General features: G+C 38.5%; 1 protein-coding gene across 1 annotated transcript in view; it reads right to left on the bottom strand.

The window, feature by feature from the left end:
* ROBO2 (roundabout guidance receptor 2) overlaps positions 1–23,507 on the bottom strand; it is a 444,176-nt gene that overhangs the window by 66,171 nt on the left and 354,498 nt on the right. Inside the window, exons 15-18 of the mRNA XM_075712688.1 lie at positions 16,947–17,178; positions 11,071–11,195; positions 8,149–8,320; positions 1,384–1,566 (exon numbers count right to left, since the gene is read on the bottom strand). Of these exons, the coding sequence (XP_075568803.1) occupies positions 1,384–1,566; positions 8,149–8,320; positions 11,071–11,195; positions 16,947–17,178 (712 nt within the window). The remainder of the gene's footprint in view (positions 1–1,383; positions 1,567–8,148; positions 8,321–11,070; positions 11,196–16,946; positions 17,179–23,507) is intronic.

A 23,507-nucleotide genomic window follows, 5' to 3' on the forward strand; every position in this document is an offset into this window, starting at 1 on the left:
AAAGAAGAAAACACCTCAGCAAAAAGCATAACCTATGAATGATACAGGCCACATGGTGAGGCAAAGTGAGGTTCCACAGAAACTGAGTCAGTCCAAGAGCCACTGAAAGGGTCCCTCCTCCCTCTGCTTCCACTGCTCGTCTGATTTCTTCTTGGGATGCCTTGTTTCACTAAGCCAGTGGAAAACTAATCCAGCAGGAAGGGTTGAAAAACAACAGAATAGTTTCCTTCTGATGTAGGGAGCCCAGTCAGGACATTGGGGAGTATGAGGATGGCTAACGCCAAGGTGAGGAGGCGTAAGACTCTTTGGCTACGAGCAGGGAATGAACGTTGGTTTTTGGCAAGTTGTTAGAGGTGCTCAGCCACTTAGGGAACCTGTGTTCTCAGGTTCACATGTGATAACTCGTAAACAGAAGAGTACTAGTGTAACTTTAGTGTAGTATAAGGTCAACATTAAATATGCTGTGTCCTCAACTGTGCAACTCTTGCTCAAAAAGGAAGTGTTTTCTCTTTTTAAATGTTAATAAGCCCTACAAAAGAACGTACCCCAATATTTGAAGAACAGCTTTTTTGTGTTAAATTAGGCTTCAGAGTGACCTATTTTATGGTAATTCACCTGACTTCCTAAAAATCCGTAAGAAACCTGAAGCACAGAATAATACAGAAAACAGATTGGGTGAAGAAGAAAATATTTTCCTTTGGCAAATGTATTTATTTTTCCAAATGCAGTTTTCAAAAACTAATTTGTAACTGGAGCAACACATTTGGTGCAAGAGGGATCACACTGTGAGGGCATTCCAAGGTGCTCTACCTCCAAGACAAAACTTTTTACAGCTCCTGCCATAGGTAAATTCTGACAGCAGTTCTCTGTCTAATACATCACTCTCTTCTCCTCCAGCTACAGGTATGGAGTCACTGATTAAGTACCTCTGTTCATTTCCCATGCACTTCTAATGTGGCTTCAGACACATGGAAATGCATGGGAATGAAGAAGGAGAAGACCAAATACTCTTTGTAACCTTCCTTGTAAGAGTCTAGTCTAATTCACATTGGAGCACATAAACGGAGCCGGACCGCCAACAGAGTGCCTTCTGAGCAAGAAGCAAGAGGTACGGTTAATCCTCTTTGTACTTTTTTATGCTAGATGTGCTGGAGATGTAAAAATAAAGACTGTCTTATGATAATGATGAAATGTGGTACTGAGCAATGCATTTAAAGCTTGTCATACACCAGCATTTTCACAACAGACATTTAAAACAAGCATACAAAATTCACCCAGGCCACCTTTGCTGTGAGTTCAACATATTTTTAAGTAGGTTTAACAGCACCTGTTCTCTTCATGATAGAACCTGATGAGGTGGTAATAAATAGTTACTGTTCTTACCAGCGTAATTGCTGAGCCCCTTCCTCTTCTTTCTGCGCCAGTACAGCCAAATGCTGAAACCCATCAGAATTACCCAACATGCACCACCGATGCCAGCTATAAAGGCAGGCTGTTTGACAACATCAGTGATTTGCTCAGTTATGCTGTTGTTATTTTCAGTGATGACAACTTCGTTACGACCTCCTGCACAAAAGAAATTCGACAGAACATTGTTATTATGGATTCTGTAATACAAACAGGAACTAAGTACTGCAAATGACAATTAAAAAACCTAGTAATACACCTCAAAAGAATTATCCACAGTAGGAGAGCTTTAATGAATACCAATGCACAACTGAAAACCAGTGGTTTTAGAAAGTAAGTCCATAATCCATTGCACTTTTGCAAACATATATTTGAAAATATAAGCTCTATAGCACTCTCCCAAGTAATCTAACAGATGACAGTCCAGAGCCTTTTTTTAAAAAATATACAAATTTGTTGGTTTGTTTTTACATAATTACAGGCAGAATACAACAATGAGAAAATGGATCATAGCAAACCAGTCAAAAAAAAAAAAAATCAAGCAATCAATAAATAGCTTTTTCCCACTGAGAAATCCAAATACAAAATATACTACAACATCAAAAGACAGTTCCTTCTCTCATCGTTGTCAGCATGCCAAAAAATCTTAAGTCATTTGTTTTTGCTGCATGCTAATGTTTCCAAATTTAAAACAAAAAATAAAATATATGTATTTTCAACTGGGGCAAAGATGAATTTCCAGCAATTATTTCATGGGGAAAACAATCCATACAAATCCTAAATGCACCAGCTTTGACACAAAGCAGAAAATCATGTAGTTAACTGTAAGCTCTGAAGAATCACAGCAACAGATGCTATTTTTTACGCCTAGAATAGGCATGAAAAATTCTTAACATCAACCTGTAAGAAATAATTATGATGTGGAATACCAATTAGTGTGACATGTATAAAAAATTACTATATAGGATCTTAAATTGTGTATATTACATTAGTGTCGTGGTTTAGCCCCAGCCAGCAACTAAGCACCATGCAGCCGCTCACTCACTCCCCCTACCCCGATGGGATGGGGGAGAGAATCGGAGGAGTAAGAGTGAGAAACACTCCTGGGTTGAGATAAGAACAGTTTAATAATTGAAATAAAGTAAAATAGTAATGCTAATAGTAACAGTATAATAATGATAATAATAATAATGATACACGAAGCAAGTGATGCACAATGCAATTGCTCACCACCTGCTGACCGATACCCAGACAGTTCCCGAGCAGCGATCGCTGCTCCCTGGCCACCCCCCCCCGCCCCCAGTTTCTATACTGATCATGACGTCACATGGTATGGAATAGCCCTTTGGTCAGTTTGGATCAACTATTCTGGCTGTGCCCCGTCCCAGTTTCTTGTGTGCCTGGCAGAGCATGGGAAGCTGAAAAAGTCCTTGGCTAGCATAAGCAGTACTCAGCAACAACTAAAAACATCAGCGTGTTATCAGCATTCTTCTCCTACTAAATCCAAAACACAGCACTATGCCTGCTGCTAGGAAGAAAATTAACTCTATCCCAGCCGAAACCAGGACAATTAGAAAACTGTAAATTTCAGTAGATGCTCCCATTGGCTTTTTCCCCCCTTTCTCAAACAGGGAACTTTTCTAAAAGAAAAAAACTTGGTGTCTGGTTTGAAAACAAGTGCTCATAAAAAATGTGAATGGAAATTCAGGAAATGCTAAAGCATACAATTTTAGGGCCAGCACTTTTCTAATTCAAACCTTCCCTTGTCAAAAATGGTTAGTTTTAAAATTAGGAAACGCGGAACATATTTTTCTGCAAAAAATATGAATATTGATTATATGTACATTTGATATAAACTGCCCACATCTGCAGTTTTGAAAATGGTGAAAGAATTATCCATCATCTCCAGTAAAAGCCTTTATATACCTCAATCCTTGAAATGTTTATGCAGTATTATCAGATGCCTGTATGCATGCTGAAGAGCTGCAAGAGTAGCTACTCTGCTGAGACAAAAAAGATGCAAATACTATGATTCTCAGTTTTGACAGTCTATCTCACACATGTAAAGGTAGTAGAATATGGCGATAAAACACTGAAATGGTCATTCAAGAGGAAATTATTAAAAGTATTGTAGCATTATGCCTTGCCGTGAAAACGTACGTATTCCTCTTCTATAATTCAACAACTGTTAAATTTACCGCTCACTTCTTTCAAAAGAACAGCCCCTGTGTCAGCACAGTGGCTTCAGCCTAAAGCAAACAAATGAGGTCTTTGGCCAAAGCCGATGGGAGAAGTCTGACACTTCCAGTTTTATTTCCACGGACACCTCTTTGCAGGAGACCCAGAGTTTACAGCAGCCAAGTTGCGAATGAGGATCCCTCCCAGAGGGCCCGGCGGGCTGAGCGCGCCTGCCCTGCCCCGGCTCGCCCGTCGACCGCGGGCACCGGCTCTGCCCCAGCGCCGCCCCAGCCAAGGCGCAGCTTCAGGCCCTAATTTGTGTTCGGAGGCGGACTGAGTTACTCAGGAAGACGTGCGATGCACTGCTTTCCGTTGCTATCACACTGTTAATGATCTCGGTGATTTTATTAAGCTTTCTGTCTTTCAGCACCATGTCAATATTTAGTAATGATGACCGTCTGCTTTTGCAAACAGACTGTTGAAACTGTGCGAGAGCTTGGCTGGCTTTCAGTAGTTCTGTGCAACAAACAAAACAGGCTTCCCGCAAACAAAATAGGTCCCACAGAAGGATGCTGACAGCCTATGCCTGCTGATGTACAAAAAGGCAGTACACCAGTACTGGCATCATGTGCCAGTCTATACTGGCCATGCTGGTAAGCTTTACTAGCATCAGGGCCGGGTAGCTGCAGCTGTCCTTTCCCATCATTTCCTATTTTGTCTTGCCACTGCCAAAGGCCTGATGGTTTCCAGTCCTGACGCAGTAAGAGAATAAAACTCATTGAGCACCTGTGACAAGGAAAAGAAGGGAGGCAGTGGTGGCTCCTTTATTGGATTTTCCCCTTTTTCTCTGCCCACGGAACCAATCCATAGGTGCACCCCAATGCTGAAAGAGGAAGTGCTGAGAGTAAAACTAATAGAGGGAGGCACTCTACGGCATGCCTTTCCAGGCACACAATTGATTTTCTAGTAGAAATCAACATGGGAGTAGATGTTGCTCTAATTGCCATTAACTTTCAGTTAATTTCTGTGCCCTTTGGAGGAGAGCTAAAAGCAGCGGGACAGTGAGGAAACAGGTCGTGTCAGTGCTGCTTCGGAGGCAGCCGTGCTGCCGTGGAGAAGAGCAGGCAGGGAAGCGCTTCAGAGACACTGGCTTTGGGAGCAGAAGCTCCTGGGCTCAAGAAAAGAACAACTGCTTCCCGCTAAAGCCTCCAAAAAGTCTGAAGATCCTGTTTTCTTCTCTAAGGTCAGAAACCAGTCTTTTGAGAATGAAGGATGTGAGAGCAAACTGCAGAGATCCTGGGGAGAGCTTTCAGTGGACATTACGCTCTCCCTCTCTTCTAGGGGAAGGTGCAATCTGTCTCCAAATTACCTTCTAAAGTCTGCAGTCTGGCTGTTTGCTCTTACCCTTCAGTGCCTAGCAATTACAACTGCAAAAGTAATAATTCATTTGAACGTCAGAATAACATATGCTTTGTGAATTCGATGACTGAAAAATAAATGGATACAGATGAATGTTACCCACTGATGTTTGATAAAATTAATATAATCATTGGGGTTTGGGGAAACAAACGGCATTAATTTTGTATTTCTTTATATAATATTTAAGCAGAAGGAATAAATATGTCATCCAAGGTACACGTACTATTTCATATACTGCAGGTGTTTCTGTAACAATGCTGTCAGTTCAACTAATTAGAACATAGACAAGGGAAGTATGCGACCTGTAACGCTCCATTGTTCCTGAAGACAAAAACATAATGAAATATAATGTCTTCCTCCCATTGGAGAGTAATGAAGAACAAAACTAATTTGTCGGACCAAAAATTAATTAGACACATCAGATTCGATTGTACCTATTACTGTGAAAGTTTGCAGCTGTTCCTCATATTATTATGCCAATGATAGAATGTAAGAGTGAACAGGCCAACTGATGAAGAGAAATAATAGCTACACCATTCACCAACATTGCTGTTATCTCCAATTTTATTTCTCATTTTCCAAGTGAAGTTTTTCAGCATATCAATAGTGATCATGAAAATTTTATTCTTGATTCTCTTTGAGTCTTCCATAAAATTTTTCAATGTCCTGCTTGAAGTATGGGCACAGGACTCCTCTAACAGTGACACAATTTCTAACTAAAGAAATACTATACTTCCTACCGCTCCATATTCTCCTGGTTTTACTTTCTGGATTGTCATGGGTCTGTTATCTAGAACTGGTCTGGGAAGTCAGTAGTTGATTATCCACTGTTAAAATCAGTTATTTTCAGAAAAAAACAACTTCTTAGAAGAACATATCCTATATTTAAGAATAACATCTTTCTTTTTATACACAGGACTCCGTATGCCATGACAATGGAAGTTGTACTGTTTAGCAACATGGCTTAACTCTTCTGCATCACTGACCTGCTCTCTCCATAATTCAGCATTTCTGCAGTTGTTCATTCTGTTTGCAAGCTGTTAAATAGTATAAGTAAGCACCAGGCCATACAGGACTCCATTATAATACAATCACTCAATAATGTTTTCCCACTCATGATGATGTTTTGAGGTTTATTCATTAACTCATTTTTAATCCATGTATTTTTTTTTTTTAAATTTACCTAAAAAATTCATTTGCTTTTATGTTCTTGATTCTCAGTTAAACATTGAGTGGTACCAACTTAAATTTTCCAGAAATGGTATCACTTAAACACTGTTACCTTTATCAAGCAAATTGATTGTCTGAGAAAGAACTGCCAGCAATTCATAAGAAATAGAAAAATGGGACCTAAAGGAAAGGGAGATCCAGACCATACAAGTAATAACCACATCCAGCTTTGGGCTCCCGAAGGGGAAAACAGAAACGAGAACAGAAACACAACAGAAAAGAGTCACCCTTACGTTTCATGCAAAGGACTCTTAAATGTGCAAAGATGCCACCAGAGTTGTTGAAGCAGACATTCTGGGATCATTTAAGGAACAAATAAGTATCACTGTAAATTTAACAATGCAAAACTAAGTCTCTAAATACCAAATAACTTCTTTCTTTCTTTTGTACTTTATTTGCATCCTAACATCCCTTTCCTCCTTCCTGCAACAATACAGAACTCTCCACATTTAACTCTTGATTTTACTAGTCATTTTTTGTAAGGAAAAGTCAGGATGAAGGGCTGTACGCAGATGCAGGGCTAAGCATTCTGGGAATCATCCAGCAAAGCACTTTTGTGCAAGTTTAACTCACAACATGTTAAGTGACACAAGGCTACTCACTTGCTTAAAATGCAACACACTTAAGTGTTTTGCTGGAACAAGCCCAGTGTGTTTAGTGCCCAGCTAGATGGACTCGCTAGTGCAATAAGAAGTCCTGCTCAAAGTGAACGCAAGGACAGACTAGTCTCACAACATCAATTATTGACACAGAGGTCCAAAATTCAGGCCTATTAGATGGCAGGTTTCTTGCATTTTCAAAAATCAATTTCTTGCTGTCAGTTCTAGAAAACTTTTTTCCCCTCTTTTCTTTGGCGTTTCTGTGGCTGCATTTTTCTAAAACCAGTGCTACCTTCACCTCCACTCTTATATTTCCTTCTCCCGTGACAATATATTCAAAGCTGATGTAATCCAAAGTTCTGTTTTGATGCATAGGAAACCTGAATATCATTAAACATTTAAGCAATGCTTAGGGGACAGCCTTTTCTAAAGGTCTACACTAACAGAATAGTCCATGTTTGGGACATTGTGTCAACAACATTTTCTAGAAAGAAAATATTTGATAACAAGAAAAGACCCACAAACAAACAAAAGCCCATTTAAGTGATAACTAAATTAGATCATACAGCTAAAAGCAACAAAGTTCCTGTAAAACGCACTCAAAAGAGGTGCTGCCCTTCACAGCTCCGTTCAGTTTTGCTAAATATGGTTACTTCTCCTATTCTTACCCTTCCCATATTGCTCCTGCCTTTATATTTTATACTTGAGAAGAATTTCAGAAGAAACAGAACCTCTGTTTCCCTCAGGTCAGGAAGTTAATTCAGCATGGAAACCACTACTAAGAAACAGTCATTTCAAAGGCAGGGATGATAATACTACCTTTGCTCTCTATTTGGACTAGAGGCCACTTATTCTTTGACAGAGGAAGCTCATCTGCTTGAGATACCTGAGAAACACTGTCTTCAAATGTTCAGAAAACCAACTGTAAATATGCCTTAGGCACCAACTGTATGAGTAAGGCAATATTACAGTCATCTGAACAGGAGGAAAGGGGAGCTCGAGCTGTCAGTTCCATAAATCCGTCAGCCTGCAGAAGTGGTAAATTCATTAAAAAAAAAATTAAATCAGTTTCACTAGATAATCTGCATTTTCTCACATGTCTCGGGAACATATTTCCCTCCATTGGCTGTGAAAACTCTGCACAAAGAGAAGATACAATGTCAGCACGCAGTGGGATGTTAAAAGCTAACTAACTAGCTCTATTCAAATCCCGTCTTTTGCTCCATGGATTTTTATGCTTCCAGAAGTGATTTATGAAAGCATTTCTGAAAGTCGAAACAAGCAAAACAAGACAACAAAACAGACAATCACTTACCAATTATTATGGGTTGTGGCTCACTTTTTACTCCCACACCTGCACTGGTGCTTGCAGCAACTTCCACGCGGTACTGAATACCTGGATATAGGCCACCTATTACTACAGACCGAATGGCTGCATCTACTGTTTTGTTGATATGAAATCGAGTCTCATTACCTAGGCACCAGATCTGGGACAAAAGTTGATGTGTTAAAAAATACGAAATTCTTCATACTCATAAACAATCGCACATAGATATGACATATCAAGGTATTGCATGACAATCACTTATTTTGGACTTCTTAACAACGTTACTGTCCAGGGATGATTTAGCTCAGCAAGCTATCCCAGATCAACATAGGACCAGGCCAGCTGCAAAGACTGCTTGAAAACACCTCTCTGGACTCTGGCTCTCCATGGAGTGCAAATTCTGTGGTTACACTTCTTAGAAGCACAGACCAGACTCATCCAAGTGAGAAAGAAGGTTATATATTCATTGAAATCTTGTTTAGTAGTATGATTACCACCAAACCTTTCCTAAAAAAACCTACATTTTTTTCATTCTTAATTTCCCACTGAATAGCAAAAGGACACCAAATAATACAAGCACAGGTTGAAACACTCTTTAAAGTACTAAAGAAGAAACAATTTTCAAAATTCTTTTCAACTTCCTTTCACTGCACAACAGGGATATGTGAAATTTCTGAAATGGGATAAGTACAAACTCACTTTTTACTGATGCTTTTGTGATGACTTACGTTGTTCAGGAATCCAGATATCAGTTCCTGACTCAATTACTCTCTAATTAAGCAGAAAGAACACTCTATAATCTCAACTGGAATTTTATGATGGGAACGGTCTATGATTTCAGTGTTATATCTCCCTCTTGCATTTTTCCATAGGCTTTTCCCAAGAATTTTCAAAACTAAGACCTTTTAGGAATTCTTCTTCAGTTAATGTTATCTGCATATACTGCTTCTGTATTATTAAAGACTACCACTCAAGAAAATCAATGCATAAAGATATCACATGTATACTACATAGTTACAATAGCAGAAGCAAGTACTATTGGTGGAACCACTATCAGCAACCAACTGATGTGTCTAAGCAACAGCAATGCTCTCCTTATGCTTATTTTTGACCCTGCTAGTGTTTTATCACACCTTACCTTTTTTCTGTGAAACACTGAGGAAGATCTGGAGGGCAAAAGAAACCCTTGTTCTCCTAAGCTCAAGTAGATCTTATTTGCAGGCCAGAATGCATTAGGGTGAGAAACTATTGCATTCATTGTTTCACTCCTTGTCTGTCCTGGTCTTAGGTGACAGCAGCTATGAGATGCCCCTAATTAAAGGCATTTAATTCATAAATGAATTTACAGGCACTCTGATGCTTGAAGTGGAATCAACAGATCTACATTCCATTTGTTAGAAAATGTACTGTGAAACCTCAGCAGTTATTTTCTACTCAAGGAAATATTAAGACTCTCTGCACTACATTCACTGAAGCCAGCTCACTAATCAGACAGCCACCTAATCTAACACAGAAGGGATGTAATAGGTAGTGACTCCAGCTGTTTTTATAAACAGCCTAGATAGAGGTCTGAGCACTCACCTGGAACATGGGCTTTATTAACCACCAGCCCACTTTGTTTCATATCTACATATTTTGTGGTTTAGGAGTGTGCTTTACTTATTTGCCTATAAGCCCTTCATGGTTAATATTGACTTATACTGGAGTCAGTATCAAGATTAATTAAGCCAGAAGATAATTATTAATTGATATGAAAATGAGATCAATAAAATACTGGGATTAATAAATCTTGATATTGACTAAAAGCAAAACAAAAGAAGTGCTATGCTAAACATAAATATTGTGAGCATTTACTGCATCCCTCTGACCAAGTGATAAGCTGGAAGAGGTTGAACCATTAGTTGATTTAAAAGCCAAGCACTTTCTCCCTTCTTGATGCTGTGTTCACTCAAGATACAGCAGGGAAAAAAATTACATCTTTATGTGTGAAATAAGCTGCATCCACCACTTCTGCCCTTTGTGGGACTGTCAAGAAAGCTGCCCTGCTCTATTTCGATTAAAAATTTCACACTAGGTATACAAGGCAGCCACAGCAAATTTATTTAACAAACAGTGTGTTCCATGACCACAAGCCTGTGACAATGCTGAACCTTGCCTAGTCATTTTGTCCGTAGTCCTTCATCTCAATAACACGCTGCACTTTTTCCATGTTGTGAAAATATACTTGTGCAAAAGGGAGCTTAGTGGGGAATTGTAGACTACAACAAAATTTAAGATGATATATAAGGAGCGGATACTTTGAGCCATCACAGCAACAAAGAAGGAGAAAATGCAACCAGTGCAGACAACTCTCATATAACAAACTCTGGATATAGTAGTGGTGTTCACCCTGTTCCTCAGAGCAAACAACCTAGCACTTTAAGTTGTGAATCTTGACAGAGATGGTACTTGGAAGAAGTCTTGTATTCTCCCAGAGCCACAGTCCTTGACTTTGACCTTGAAGTGTTAGGATTAGCATTTTTGCTGGGGAAAGAAGAGGTATTTTTCCTGTCAGGTTTTCTGCCAGATTGAAGGCATTCTAAGACAGGGATGTCACCGCCTGTCTTGAGAGTGCAGAAGCCCTCAACAAGAAAAAACCTTCTTGTTCCACAGCAGAGAAAAGCCAGAAAGAGAAGCTGGCAATTACAGCGCTCTCCCAGATCTAGCTCATGGTATTTCTGCTTTTAATATAACAGTAGTACTGCTGAAAAAAAAAAAATCCATAAGCAGTCAGTCCTCTTTCTCCGTATAATTATACGGGCAGCTGTAAATGGTCTCAGAATCTAAATCCATAAACAGCACTGTTGTTCTGTAATTCAAGCAGGCTGTTGCCCTTAAACACACAACCCTCCCATTAGATATGGGTTCTACCTTATACTCCTGGATGACTCCATTTTGGTGATCTGGAGGGGGAGGATCCCAGGAGATGCTGATGCTTGTGCTGTTGTGGTTTCCAACTGTCAGGACAGTAACAGACTGAGGAGGGGCACTTGGAGCTACACCAAGGAGAGGGGACAAAGAGAAGCAAGACATTAATCCATTTGCTAGAGCACAAATTTTGCTGAAACAGTGTAAGAGCAAGCAGACAGTATACAAAGTTCACACTCCCTGCAGGCCTAGGTATGCACATTTTGTTAGGCACTGACAATTTTGAAAAATGCCTTTCTGAAGAGAAGCATAGCGCTGAATGACAATGTGGAATTTGTGGCAATGGAGAATCAATACAAATCACTCCTCCTTTATTTATATTTAGCATTTCTTAAGTTTGCATTGGCATTATTCTCATGCTTGCATCTGTTTTCCATAATATGTATGGATAGCTATGGATACATCAACTAAGTCATAATGTGAAGCTGCTTCACCTGGCCTGAAAAGTGTTTTGACTCTTCTTTCCTCACACTGTCTAATAATAATGAGAGCAGCAGACATGTAAGGATTTTTTTTTTGTGTCCTATTTGTTCTCCAGGAAGCCATTAACTTAAGAGTTTTAAACATAAAACCTTGCAACTCCGAGGTGGAAAAGGGTTAAAATGTTCAGGGCTTTACACCAAATGCCAGTGAATAAGGGAGGTGCTAAGTTAGGTCAGATATATACTTATGTCCTCTTTTCCCTAGGCAAATTGCTTTCTCTTCAGAGTCCTGTTCAGTTCAACCATTCACAGCTGTTTGACTGGGCACTGCATATCAAGGCCATATCTACAAGACAATTGCTTGCCAGCCCTGCTACACTGGCTAGAAGTAAAAAAATCGTAGCTGTTCGTGATCAGAGCTATGCTGGCAAAGCCCCTCTTGCAGCTACACCAGCAGCAGGGTGCTTTTGTTGGCTCAGGACAAGTTGTTTGGGAAGTGGCACAGCAGCTCCGCTACGGAAAAGTCCCCTCTGTGAGCATCTGCTCCATCTCCACGCAGGGGCTCTCCCATCATAGCTATAGCTGCCACGTCAGAGGGCTGTGGCATGTCCCTCCTCAGTCACTTATAACTTCTTGTGGTCCCCCTCTCCCCTCCCTTACTTCTAGGCACGTGTTGAAATTCCACCACAGTGGCAAGCAAAGTCACCAAAGTCGAGGTATTATATTAAGGTATAGTCCCTGGGGAAAACACTTATTGATAACAGCTGCACTGAACTGGTCCTAGGATCCATCTAGTCCATTTATCCCAGTCCATCTATGCAGTCTTCAACAAAACTAATAGAAAGAGGCCAGGAAAGTGTGAACTAATAACGTGAGCATGTAGTGATACCTCTCCAGGACAATTTTCCAATTCACAGAAGTCTGCTACTTAGACACTTTCTGTTCCAGGGCATTGTCTTTGTGTTTAATAACTCCTTACGGAATTTTCCTTCCACATATTTGTTATCACCTTTAATATGATCTTAAAATATTTATTATGCAATACGGAAGCTTATTTTGAAGACTTAGAGTAGACCTCACACCAGAACCTAAAATATTATCACTCCCTTCTGCCCCGATTAAGAATCTAGATAGCTCTCTGGTTTTGGGCATCTCGCGTTGCGTGTCACAGCTCCCTGACTCCAGTCCCCTGGTCTAGAGTATTCCTATCCAGAGTGGTCTCCTTCACTGCTAAGGTCTATGGCAACAGGACTTTAGTCTTATCTTTAACAGATATTCCTCACTGCATGAACATCTTTGGACCACGTTTCTCGGAAAAGTGAAGAGCCACTGTCATCTTTGTATTAAAAGTCTGGCAGCTTTAACACAACTAAACACAGCCACAGATACCAGGAGTATGCAAGTTTCCTGAGTCAACCCAGATTTCCTTATTGTTCCCCATGGCCTCTTTGAGACTGGCTACGTTCCCGCTTCGGATGTTCCTCAGCACTTGACCTGGCAGAGGCTTAAGAAGCTGAGCTCAAATCCTTTCCATGATAACCCTGAAGAGCTGGAGTAGCCTGTTGCAGGAACCATGCAACTTAAAATTAGGGTATCAGAGGTGGGGACAAGGGACCGTACAAGATTACATCAGAAAAAGATATTTTAGAGGAAAAATGATACATGTATTACTGTCCTGTGAAGCTGCACATTTTGACAATTACATTTTCAAGATGCTGGTTCAGCTGCAAAGCAAATAGTGCTTGGTAGAGTCCTTGTGACCTTGAATGATGCAGAGAAACAGTGTACTGGAGGGGAGAAATGGAGCTCTATTGTGGGCAATTTGACTCTTAGCCAGCTCAAGTGAAGCACGGAAAGGTGGCCTTGGGCTACTCCTTGCAATTGTGCGAAGCATAAGATTGGTGAAGTTAATAGTTGCATTGTGTATTTTATGGCAAGTGAAATAATTTGCCACACAGTAAAAAAATTAGCATTTTAAAAGTCTTCAAGTTATTCAATAACAATAAAACCATGAGTAAATATGTGTGTGATATTAATTAGAACAACATTTTACTTGAAAATAATAATCATAAAAATGGCAAAGCTTAACACTGTATAACTCATTTTTGGTTTTAGGTACAATGGAACAACTTGCTGAAATGCATTTACTTTCATCCTCAAACACAAAGGGAATTCAGAAATATAATTTCTTATATACACATACCTGGAAACACAGAGAGAGAGAGAGAGAGAGGAGAGTAAATGCTAAAGAAATGTGAAATGAATACCGTACTCTAATTTAAAGAAAAACATAGTGTATTCATTTGTCTTTGCATTTAAACTGCATGAATATTCTAGTTAATATTCTACCAGTGTGTGTCTTTTTTTTTTTTTTTTTTTGGAGGATATATGTTAAGTTTGAAGCAAAATTAAAATTGCAGCTGACGAATGCAGCTGAAAATATTATTTTAAGAGCTGCACTAAGGCAAGAAGGAATTGACAGACAGCAGCTGATAAAAACTAAGGAGACTTCCATTACAAACTATCATATTTTTGTGGTGACAAACAATATGCAGAATAAATACTACTCCACAAAGTTATTCCAAAAGAGATTTAAAACAGTGGATGTAATTGAAAAAAAAAAAAAATCATCTATCTTTACAGCAAGTGTGAAAGAAATAATGAAAATTCTAACATAAAATATTTTGTTTAGCTCCTTTTCGTATGTGTATACACATATATGTATATAACAGTTCTGCTTCCTCTCTCTGATAATATCACTCTGTAAGCTGGCACCATGATATAAATTAAGCCACTTGTCTGACACTGCTGCAGTTATTAAATAGACCACATTGAAAAATAACATTTTTAAAACCGTTTTCTCATTTCCCTTGCTGCTGGCTTCTAGAGAACACCTTGCCTGCTTCTTGACAGGTCAATTATTCCAGTGCTCAGCTTCTTCTTACAGATATGAAAGAACCCAAATCGCTGCTCATCTTTTCCAGACGCAGCCAAACAGAATTCCATTTGTTACCTTCACAAGGCCAAAGAGGCAGAAGATGGATGGATACTGAACTGTGACAAATGTCTGATCTAGAGGAAAAGTCTAACTGCAGCAAAATTGATTTTTGGAGGTAGGCCTCAGAAGTAACATTGCATGTGAAATTCAATCCAGCAGAAAGCTGCCACTACCTTTTGGTCGTACTTTGCCTTTACCAGGGTTATTTGTTTTGATGTTGCAAAAAACTTCCAACGCACATATCACTCTTCCAAATTATTTTCTAAAAATAGTATAGCTGACATTTTTTAAAAGTCAAGTCTAAAAAAGCTCATTTTCGAAATGGAATCACAGGCAACACAGCAAGTGGGATACCTTTAAATAGACTGCCATCTTTCTTTATTGGATGAGAAGCAAACTGCTGTCATTAAACATTAAGTTGATGTTATTTTTGAAATATATGAACACCAATATAATTACAAAGATAATGTGAGGAATTAAAGGAAATCTCTGTAGAACTGCATCTACTGAATGTCTTAATTTTCTCATGGAAGTACTTAACTGTATCACCCAAGCAAGAGGAAGAATTATTTACAGGGGCTGACATTTCCCTGGTGATAATACAGCGTGTTATAGGCTGATGTTTTTTTGAGAGAGGTACTTGTAAACAGACTCCTTGAAGGTTATATCAATCTACAAAGCAGATCCTAGGCTGTGAGTTATACATATCTGTAGGCAAGAAAAGTTTTTTAAATCTTCACTATGTGGAAAGTTATTCCACATGAACTAAGTGGCCTTTGAAGCAGGAAATTACCTGATAGGCTCTGCTGGGAGCTGAGGTTTATAAAAGAAAATGTCATTCCTCAAGTATTTTATAGAAATAGACAGGAGGTACAAAATCTGCTCTCTTTTTCAGTAGTTCTTAATTTACCTTTAGCAAAAGACAGTTAGATGAACTAAATAAACAACAAAAATCAATTGAAAATGGACAAGAAAATCTGCTAGCAAGGGGACAAAATCCTACATTTTAACTCTAGAAAAGCTATTTCACCTGTAGAAAGCTTTTTTCAATTTTCTTTTTTTTTTTTAAAGCTTTGTTCAGACTGCTGCAAAGATATTCTTTAGTGACTGATTTAGGCTTTATAGTCTGAACAAAGAAATGGGAAACATAAAGTCCCAAATTCTAAATCAGACTTGAGCAAATCAGACTTGTCTTCCTACACGTTCTTCTACATGTTGCAGGGCACTGAATTTCCTCATCTATAAAGTATGAATGACAACCAAGTTATCTTCAGGATTACTTACTTGTTGGGCAATAATCATAACAAATCAAAAAGAAAAGTGAGTAATAAGCGAGTCTGTTCTAGAATTAAAAAGTACTTGGCAACCAACACTAAATTAAGCCTCAGGAGACTGCTGTAAATGATTAAGATGCATCTTCAATAGGAAGGAAAGAGTGCACTCAAAACCCACTGAAACCATATGAGCATTTTGAAACTTCACCAGTATTTCTTTCCTTGGCTTTGAAAGAAATCAATGAAACAGAGAGAAAATGAACCCTCATTGTTATGATCATCCTTCTACTTTTACAGGAGAGATTCTCCAGGCAAAGATTGCATTAGATAGGTAGAAGGATAGGTTTCTTGTACATTTCTAACAGAAAAAGATAAAAATTACTTCTTTCTTACCTCGCTCCCTTTACTTTTCAATAAAAAAGCAGTCCTGGAGTGCATACATTTTAGTAAAACTATATACCACACTACATGCTATAGATATAAATGCTTGTGCATTTCAGTAGTGTAAACTGTTTACTATGTCTGCATCCTCCATGTTTCAAAGGGGCTTGAAAGGTACTTAAGAAAATCCTCTGAAGGACTAAATAGGGGAGTTTCATGAACGGTGTGCTAACAGAAACAATAGTGGCATGCCCTTGAGACTGGAGTTCCTTCAGACTAGTTAAATATCTGTCCTTCATTAGTCCCCATTTCCCAACCAAACTGTTCATCTATATTATTACCCATTCAGAAGGATGTGCTTAATAGCAAACGCTCATCTGTAAAAGGTTTCATTTATTAGTTTCATTTCAAAGTGCAGACCGAAGGCTTTTATTGCAGCAACAGTGGTTGTAAAAGAACAGCCGCAGTGCACACTTTTTGGAAGACCCAAAGCCACCTGTACATAGAAGGACATATCAGACAGAAGAATATAGGACTGGCCCAGTGCTTTCTCGTGTAATACTTACAGCACAAAACTGAATATAATATGGAATTCTAATGCCAACCCTATATCTAGCAAACAAAATCATGTGGAAGAAATTGAGCTAAACATATGCATACACACAATAACCAAAATGGTCACTCTTGATTTCACCTCTGGTGCTAGGTATGGAAGTCTGTTGCTTTTCTGACAATTTTACTAACCTTCCTCTGTGGTACGAGCAGACTTTGATTCACTGTCCATTCCTTGGAATTCATTGAAATAAGGGCGAACTTTAATTTCATAAGTGACCCCCTTTTTCAAGCTGACGAGGACAGCACTGCGCTCAGTTGGGACTTTGACCTCCAAATTCTGCCATACAGCTGGAGAAGGCAGGCCAGACGTTTGGCGATACATTACCCGGTAGCCCTGAATAAACTGGGATTGGCGGTCAACCTAGAAATGGCATTAAATAATACATAAACAAACATATTAAAGTAACGAATCTTTATGAAAAGAAAATAGAACATTTGCCTAGAGTACGTTTGTCCCCATGAAAAAGAGAAAATGAACAGCTGTTTAAGATGCTGAATTTAAAAATCAAACTGCTTTCTTGTAAGTCACTTGATTAATTCTCTATAAAGAACTTTTTTCTCACATTAGTTGTAATAGACAATTTCTTTCTATTTTACTTTCTCCAGCTCTATATATCATGACAAATACCACCTTAAATCATAAAACAAGGCCCCATCCCTGCAACAAATCACCAAAAGAGAACTTTGGCATAATGCTTACTGCACGTAAACTTATTAAGCACATCTTGGCTACTGATGTGCTGAAATATGAGAAGAAAAGAAAAACAAATTCTTTTCAGAAAAGGACAAGTCTTTGAAGATATCCTACATGCTTTCAGTTAGTTCATTACTTGGCTCACAGCTCATCTTTTCATGAGATGCTCAGGAAAGTAAAATAAACATAAGACAGATGCAGAGAAAACAACTTCCAAGGACATGTGCTGTTTCTTGCATTCACGGTCTAAGCAGTCTCCTTGCATCATGGGGTTGTGATGCTCTCGGGCCATCAGATAGAGATGGAATGTTGGTTTTGATTTGTATTTTATATGTTCCTAGGCAAGCACAATTCAAGATTGGACCATACACAGAAGTTTAACAATTCTAACCTATCATAGCTATAAATAGGATTTTTATTTGAAGGAAAAACTTAAAATGTGTTTTATCTTGGAGAAGTTGCATGCATTTTTTCTCTTGCGGAAAAAAAAGCACAAAACAATGATTCGAGTTATTACGATGTTTGCATTAATTTTGCCTGAAAAAACAGTAAAAATGATTTGATGGATAAAACTAAGCCAAACCCAGCTGTTTCTGTAGCCATCAAATAAAGAGCCGAAGACAGTGCAGCACAAATAGCAAGACTATACAACTAGCTGTTTGGTAAATCTCTGGATTATAATTAAGATTCAACAAGTAGGTTTTCTTTTCTGTTCTTGACAATTTGCTAGCTCAAAGATATTTCAGAATTAGAGATACATTTGTTTGACTTCTCTTAAGAATAAATGAATTTAAGGCTGAAAACACAAACCAGGGTCTATTACGCTTTTCCTATAATCTTGTTACAGTTTATTGAGGCATTCAGAGGGGACACAGATTCGTAGACATTAAAAAGCAGGGCAAGCAAGAAGAAAGCTTTATTTATGAGAGCAAAGCAGAAATGCCTTTCATCAAAACTGTCACTGTTAAAAACCTTGCAACATATGTTACAACAACATTAAGCTTGCATTTTATAAACTTCTCTACATTCACTTTAAGTGAATTTATGCACTGAAAGAGGGATATAACTCACAATAATAGCTTGTTAATACCGAAAGAATCAAGCTGTGTTTTTAAGAAGAACATTAAGCAGCTGTTTCCAGATGAAGGGAGTCTGTAAATCAGAGTAAATTGTTTTTATCCATGTTTGACTTTCATTAACTAAATGTTTTACAGACATAAAGACTTTATGAACCTCATGTTTACTACAAAATTCAGCAAGAATAATGCTTTCATGCACTTTGTAACACAGATTCTCAACCTAAATTACAATATAAGGCTATGATGTTTAATAATCAAACACTGAGTTTGATTCCTGCCTAACTTCTGAGTTAGAAGCTACTCTGAAAGACAGCAAAACTTTGTTAGAACTTTCCATTTTGTCTTTGCTGTGCTCTAAAGCTGTACTGACTGCTGCCTAGTGGAGAACATCTGAAAATTCAGAATTGACTAGGCTGAACAGTAACAGTGTGGTGCTACAAAACTGTATGGAAACTGTTTTGTACAGCATGGTACAAACACAAATACATCCACCAACTCACTGAGAAGAATTGGACCCCTATACCTATAAGTACACTAATTTTGAGTCCACCACATTTTCGTATCTACTTACATATAGGCAATTTACAAATTATTCATACACCTCGTTTCCTCCTAGACTTCTAAGTTCTTAACCTAAAAGACTAAACAATACAAGCAATATGAAAGCAGAACGCAGTAGTACAACACGCTTGTCATGTATATGAGTGCTATAAACTGGCTTGATTTGGGGCTTACCCAAGTTTCACAGAGCATTCAATTAGAAGTGTGATTACAACAGGGCTGAATGACCTGTCCAAATTTCAGAGTATTGATACTGATTCCATTGTTCAGGGTCTGGGAGGGTACTTATGAAAGGAAATACTACGCATTTTTAATGTTTTCTACAAACACCCAGTTGCATTCAGTATCAAGGAGAGGATACAAAGCTATTTCTCATGCCCACTTAAAGCTAGTGTGAATGAACAAGGACCTTCATATTGGTCAAAATGTTGGGAAACTACTCAGAGGGCGCTTCACTTATTGAGAAAGGTGGATTTTTTATTTTTTTTTTTTTTTTTGTTCGGAGTTTTCTGATTAGAAAAAAATTACCATTGGATAATTACATGGACTAACCAGAGATATTTGTGAGGTATAGGGCAGCTGTATTTCACATATACATACACACACACACATATATGTGTACATGTATATGTGTGTATACACATATGCATACATACGTGTATATGTCTATATATACATGCACACACAGTCTTATATATAATACAAAGCCTATGACTTCATCGTTTCCTCCATTTGTTCTGCGGTAATTATGGGCTACGCCACCAGCAGGTCACTAAAAATATGCTTAGCACTAAAGAACTGCATTCATCTGTGCTAAGCATCAAACAACTGTATAGCTTTGGTACACATTCACACATAGAGTTGCAGAAACATGAACCGTGATTTGATGAAAGAATGTAATCATTTCTGGGTATTCTCCTTTCTCTTTTTTTGTAAATGGTTGCCACTTCCTCATAAAAAGTACTTAACATTATTGCAGGAACTCTCTGCGCTGAATACTGGGATCAGAGAATATTTCTAGTCTTCCTGTGACACTCCTAACTACTCTTGAATTTGTACAAGCAGCACTGACATCCGCTCAAAAGAGCTGCAACAGTTGCTGATCTAAAGATACACCTTCTCCCTCAAAAGACAGATGGCAGAAAATGCAGATGCTCCTTTAAAAGACAGAAGAGAGCAATTACTGGGTAGGTTCTGCTCAGCACTGACCTAATGCTTTAAGGCGACCTACAAGCATAATTGGTCCTGCATGCTCCTTCTCACCCTCTTTTACGATGAATACACAGTGCGTGAGGCATCTACAAAACGGACGACAGCTCTGCGTTTCTGCAGAACAGGAAACTCATTTTCCCTGCATGTTCAAGCCTGCACGTACCACAGCTGAACGTGAGACAGGTTCAATGGCTATTAGATCATTTGGTTAGGCTATTAGCTTGTTAAAAAGATGGCAAGAAGCTCATAATGCAGCTTATGCTGCAAATATAAGCTCCTTTCAGGCAAACCTGCTAATCTGCACCCTAAAGACATTTTGCAGTATGCTCTGTAGTATGTAAATTTCTACCCCAAAATATCCTAAGAAACACTCTGCTCCCACATCGATACCCACAGCAATTCTCCATCTGGGCAGAATACCTTGCACACTGTGCTGAACTCACTAGTACAGACTCACATTAATCTCTGGAAATTCAAACAGCACTAGCATTTATCTGTCCTACAGGAACAAGACAAAAGGTGACGATACACTGGAAGACTGTCTAAAGGACTTGACTCTTGAAGCTTCCAGTGAGGTACATTCATTTAAAATCAATGTCAAATTAAAAGACAGAGGTAAATAAATTACCCTTCTGCCTGGTAGCCTCCTAGAAGGCAGTCAGGATTTCAAAGCAACAAGTCTTTTGCCATATTGAAGAAGTGATTTTTATTCCTGCTTGTGCCACTTTATAGTGGCTCCTGTATAATGCAAGGAAACGTTTCACATTTGACCACTAATGAAATTCTGGGTTTAATGCCCAGTGAGGCTAGAAGTGCTCAACTATAGTTGAGGTCAGCTAAAAAGTGCTTGGAATACACCATATGCTGTTGCAATGCAAAATGTTTTGATAAAAGTAAAAATAAATCAGGCCCAAGGTTTAAAATTAGCCATTTGACAACAGGGGCATATCTGATTCCCTAAGTCTCATCAGCAATAAATACCTCTGCACCTCACCTCTCCATGTGTAAAGTTAGGGTAATGACACATTTTTATTATTGTGATGTTAAATTCAGTATTATTTGTGAAGCACTCAAATGCTACGGTTGAGAGCATGACAGATAAGCAAGCATGTGAGACAAACTAATAATTTTTTATTCAATGCAAGGTTTCAATGGTATGAATTTAATAAGACCTGGCACCACACAGTGAATAAAGATGAAAAGAAATGCTGAATAGCTCCATGAAGAAGAGATCCTGTATGTGACCAGATAATTACAGCTACACTTTAATACTTATGTACAAGAGGAATAAATGTGACAGTGAAAACCTAACTTCTGACAGTCCTCTTCTTTTTTCTAACATTGACTCTGTAAGCCTGACCTTCTTTTAAAACAGACAAAATATGTGTGTATACATATGTGTATATTTTATAATTGCAACACAGTAGCAGAGAACTATTTCTGAAATTTCTCGAATTGGAAAAAAAGAGAAAGTAGAACCAAAACAAGCTCAGAAAGAAGGGAGAAATTGGTGTGAATTTGCTGGGAGTCAGGATGCCAGAAACTCAGTAATCAAGGACGTTCTCTGGCATTCACTCTTTGAATTGCAGAAAGTCAACACAGTCTTACGACTCTCATGGTACTTCTGTCCCTTTGTACGACAGCTACACTATCTAACCATTTTATATTAATAGTGTGGACTTTATTCTCTGGATAGAGTGGCTTTTTTCCTAGAGACTATGGTTAATTAATTGGTTTTGTTCTGGTTGCTGGAAAGTTTCTAATTAGCTGTTCCAGAGGTCTTTTTTTGTGTCTTTCTTCCCTTGGGCAATTCCAAAATGTCTCTACAGAGTCCTGTATGCTTGTCAGGTGGCACAGAGTCACTGTTTCGAGGGATCTTCCCAATAAGTTGATATCCATAGCATCCCTAAGAATTTGTCTTTACTATGTTTTCTTCACTCATTACTTGCTCAGTAGGGGCATCAAGAGACTCTTTTAGATAGATAGGTAGATATGTATATACTCACACGCACATCCATATATATATACACACACACACATAAATACATATATATATTTCATTATAAATAATGACATTGGTTACACTTCATAAAACTGAATTCTGTTTATATTGGGGCTTCCTTTTGTAGTATATGCTAAAGCAAGGGCAAGCCTATGAATCTGTATTTCTGATAGCTGTCACACCCAAGAGAGGACAAAGGACTGCCACATGAATGTGATCCAGGTTTACAATTACTGGCTGCTAACATCCAAAGTTTCTAAACTACTGACCCATCAGCTTGGACAAATGTCTGCTTCGGCGAATGGGTTTGCTACAAAGGTTAGTCAGCCTGTCCCGGCGTTATGTAGCTAAAACAGACAGCATTTTTAGAAAGGCAAGCTGCGTGTTGAGATCATCAATGGCAAAATGCAATGACACATTTTCTAAATAATCTCCTAAGAAACATAAATTTGTGGGTTTGTCTATTTATTCTAATCTGCACCCCGACCATTGAAATCTGTCAGAACAAGAATGGTGCATAAGCCTCTGTAAATATGGCTGAGTTGTGCAAAACCAACAGTAATCCTTATAATACGCAATCTATCACCACAGTTCTTATCTCCTGTTGTATAATCCCCTGTACACATTAACCTTTTAGCAATATTGCATGTAGAAGAAAAATCCTGAGTATGGCAAATACCCCTTTAGCAGAATTCATCCTATATGATACAACTGTTAAAATGACATGCAGTGCAGTACTATTTCTCTCACTCTTCTACCCGTGGCTCTCCTTCCTCTGGGGCAGATGCTCCAAGAGCAAAGCACTCTTTTCTGGTGTGCAGCACCCTAGGAACTCTCCTTCTACAGTTACAAATCCTTTCCTTCAAGCCTCAGGAAGGGAAACATAGCATTTTGAAAGCCAAATACTATATCAGAAATTCTACCCGGTAGTTTGACCCCTCAAATAGAAATGTTGTTAAGTACTGCCAAAAACACTCTGGTCTTCTATAATGAAAGGATATCCACTGCTTGTGGGTAAGGCTTATTCTAGAAAACCAGATGCTACATAGTGGATCAGGCATCAGCAACATGTGCTTCTGACTTCACTACAAGTGCCCTATAGGAAAGCTATTTTTGTATTTTAGGGTCACCAAATAATAGGC

Source organism: Pelecanus crispus, chromosome 1, assembly GCF_030463565.1.
Source record: "Pelecanus crispus isolate bPelCri1 chromosome 1, bPelCri1.pri, whole genome shotgun sequence".
Taxonomy (NCBI): domain Eukaryota; kingdom Metazoa; phylum Chordata; class Aves; order Pelecaniformes; family Pelecanidae; genus Pelecanus; species Pelecanus crispus.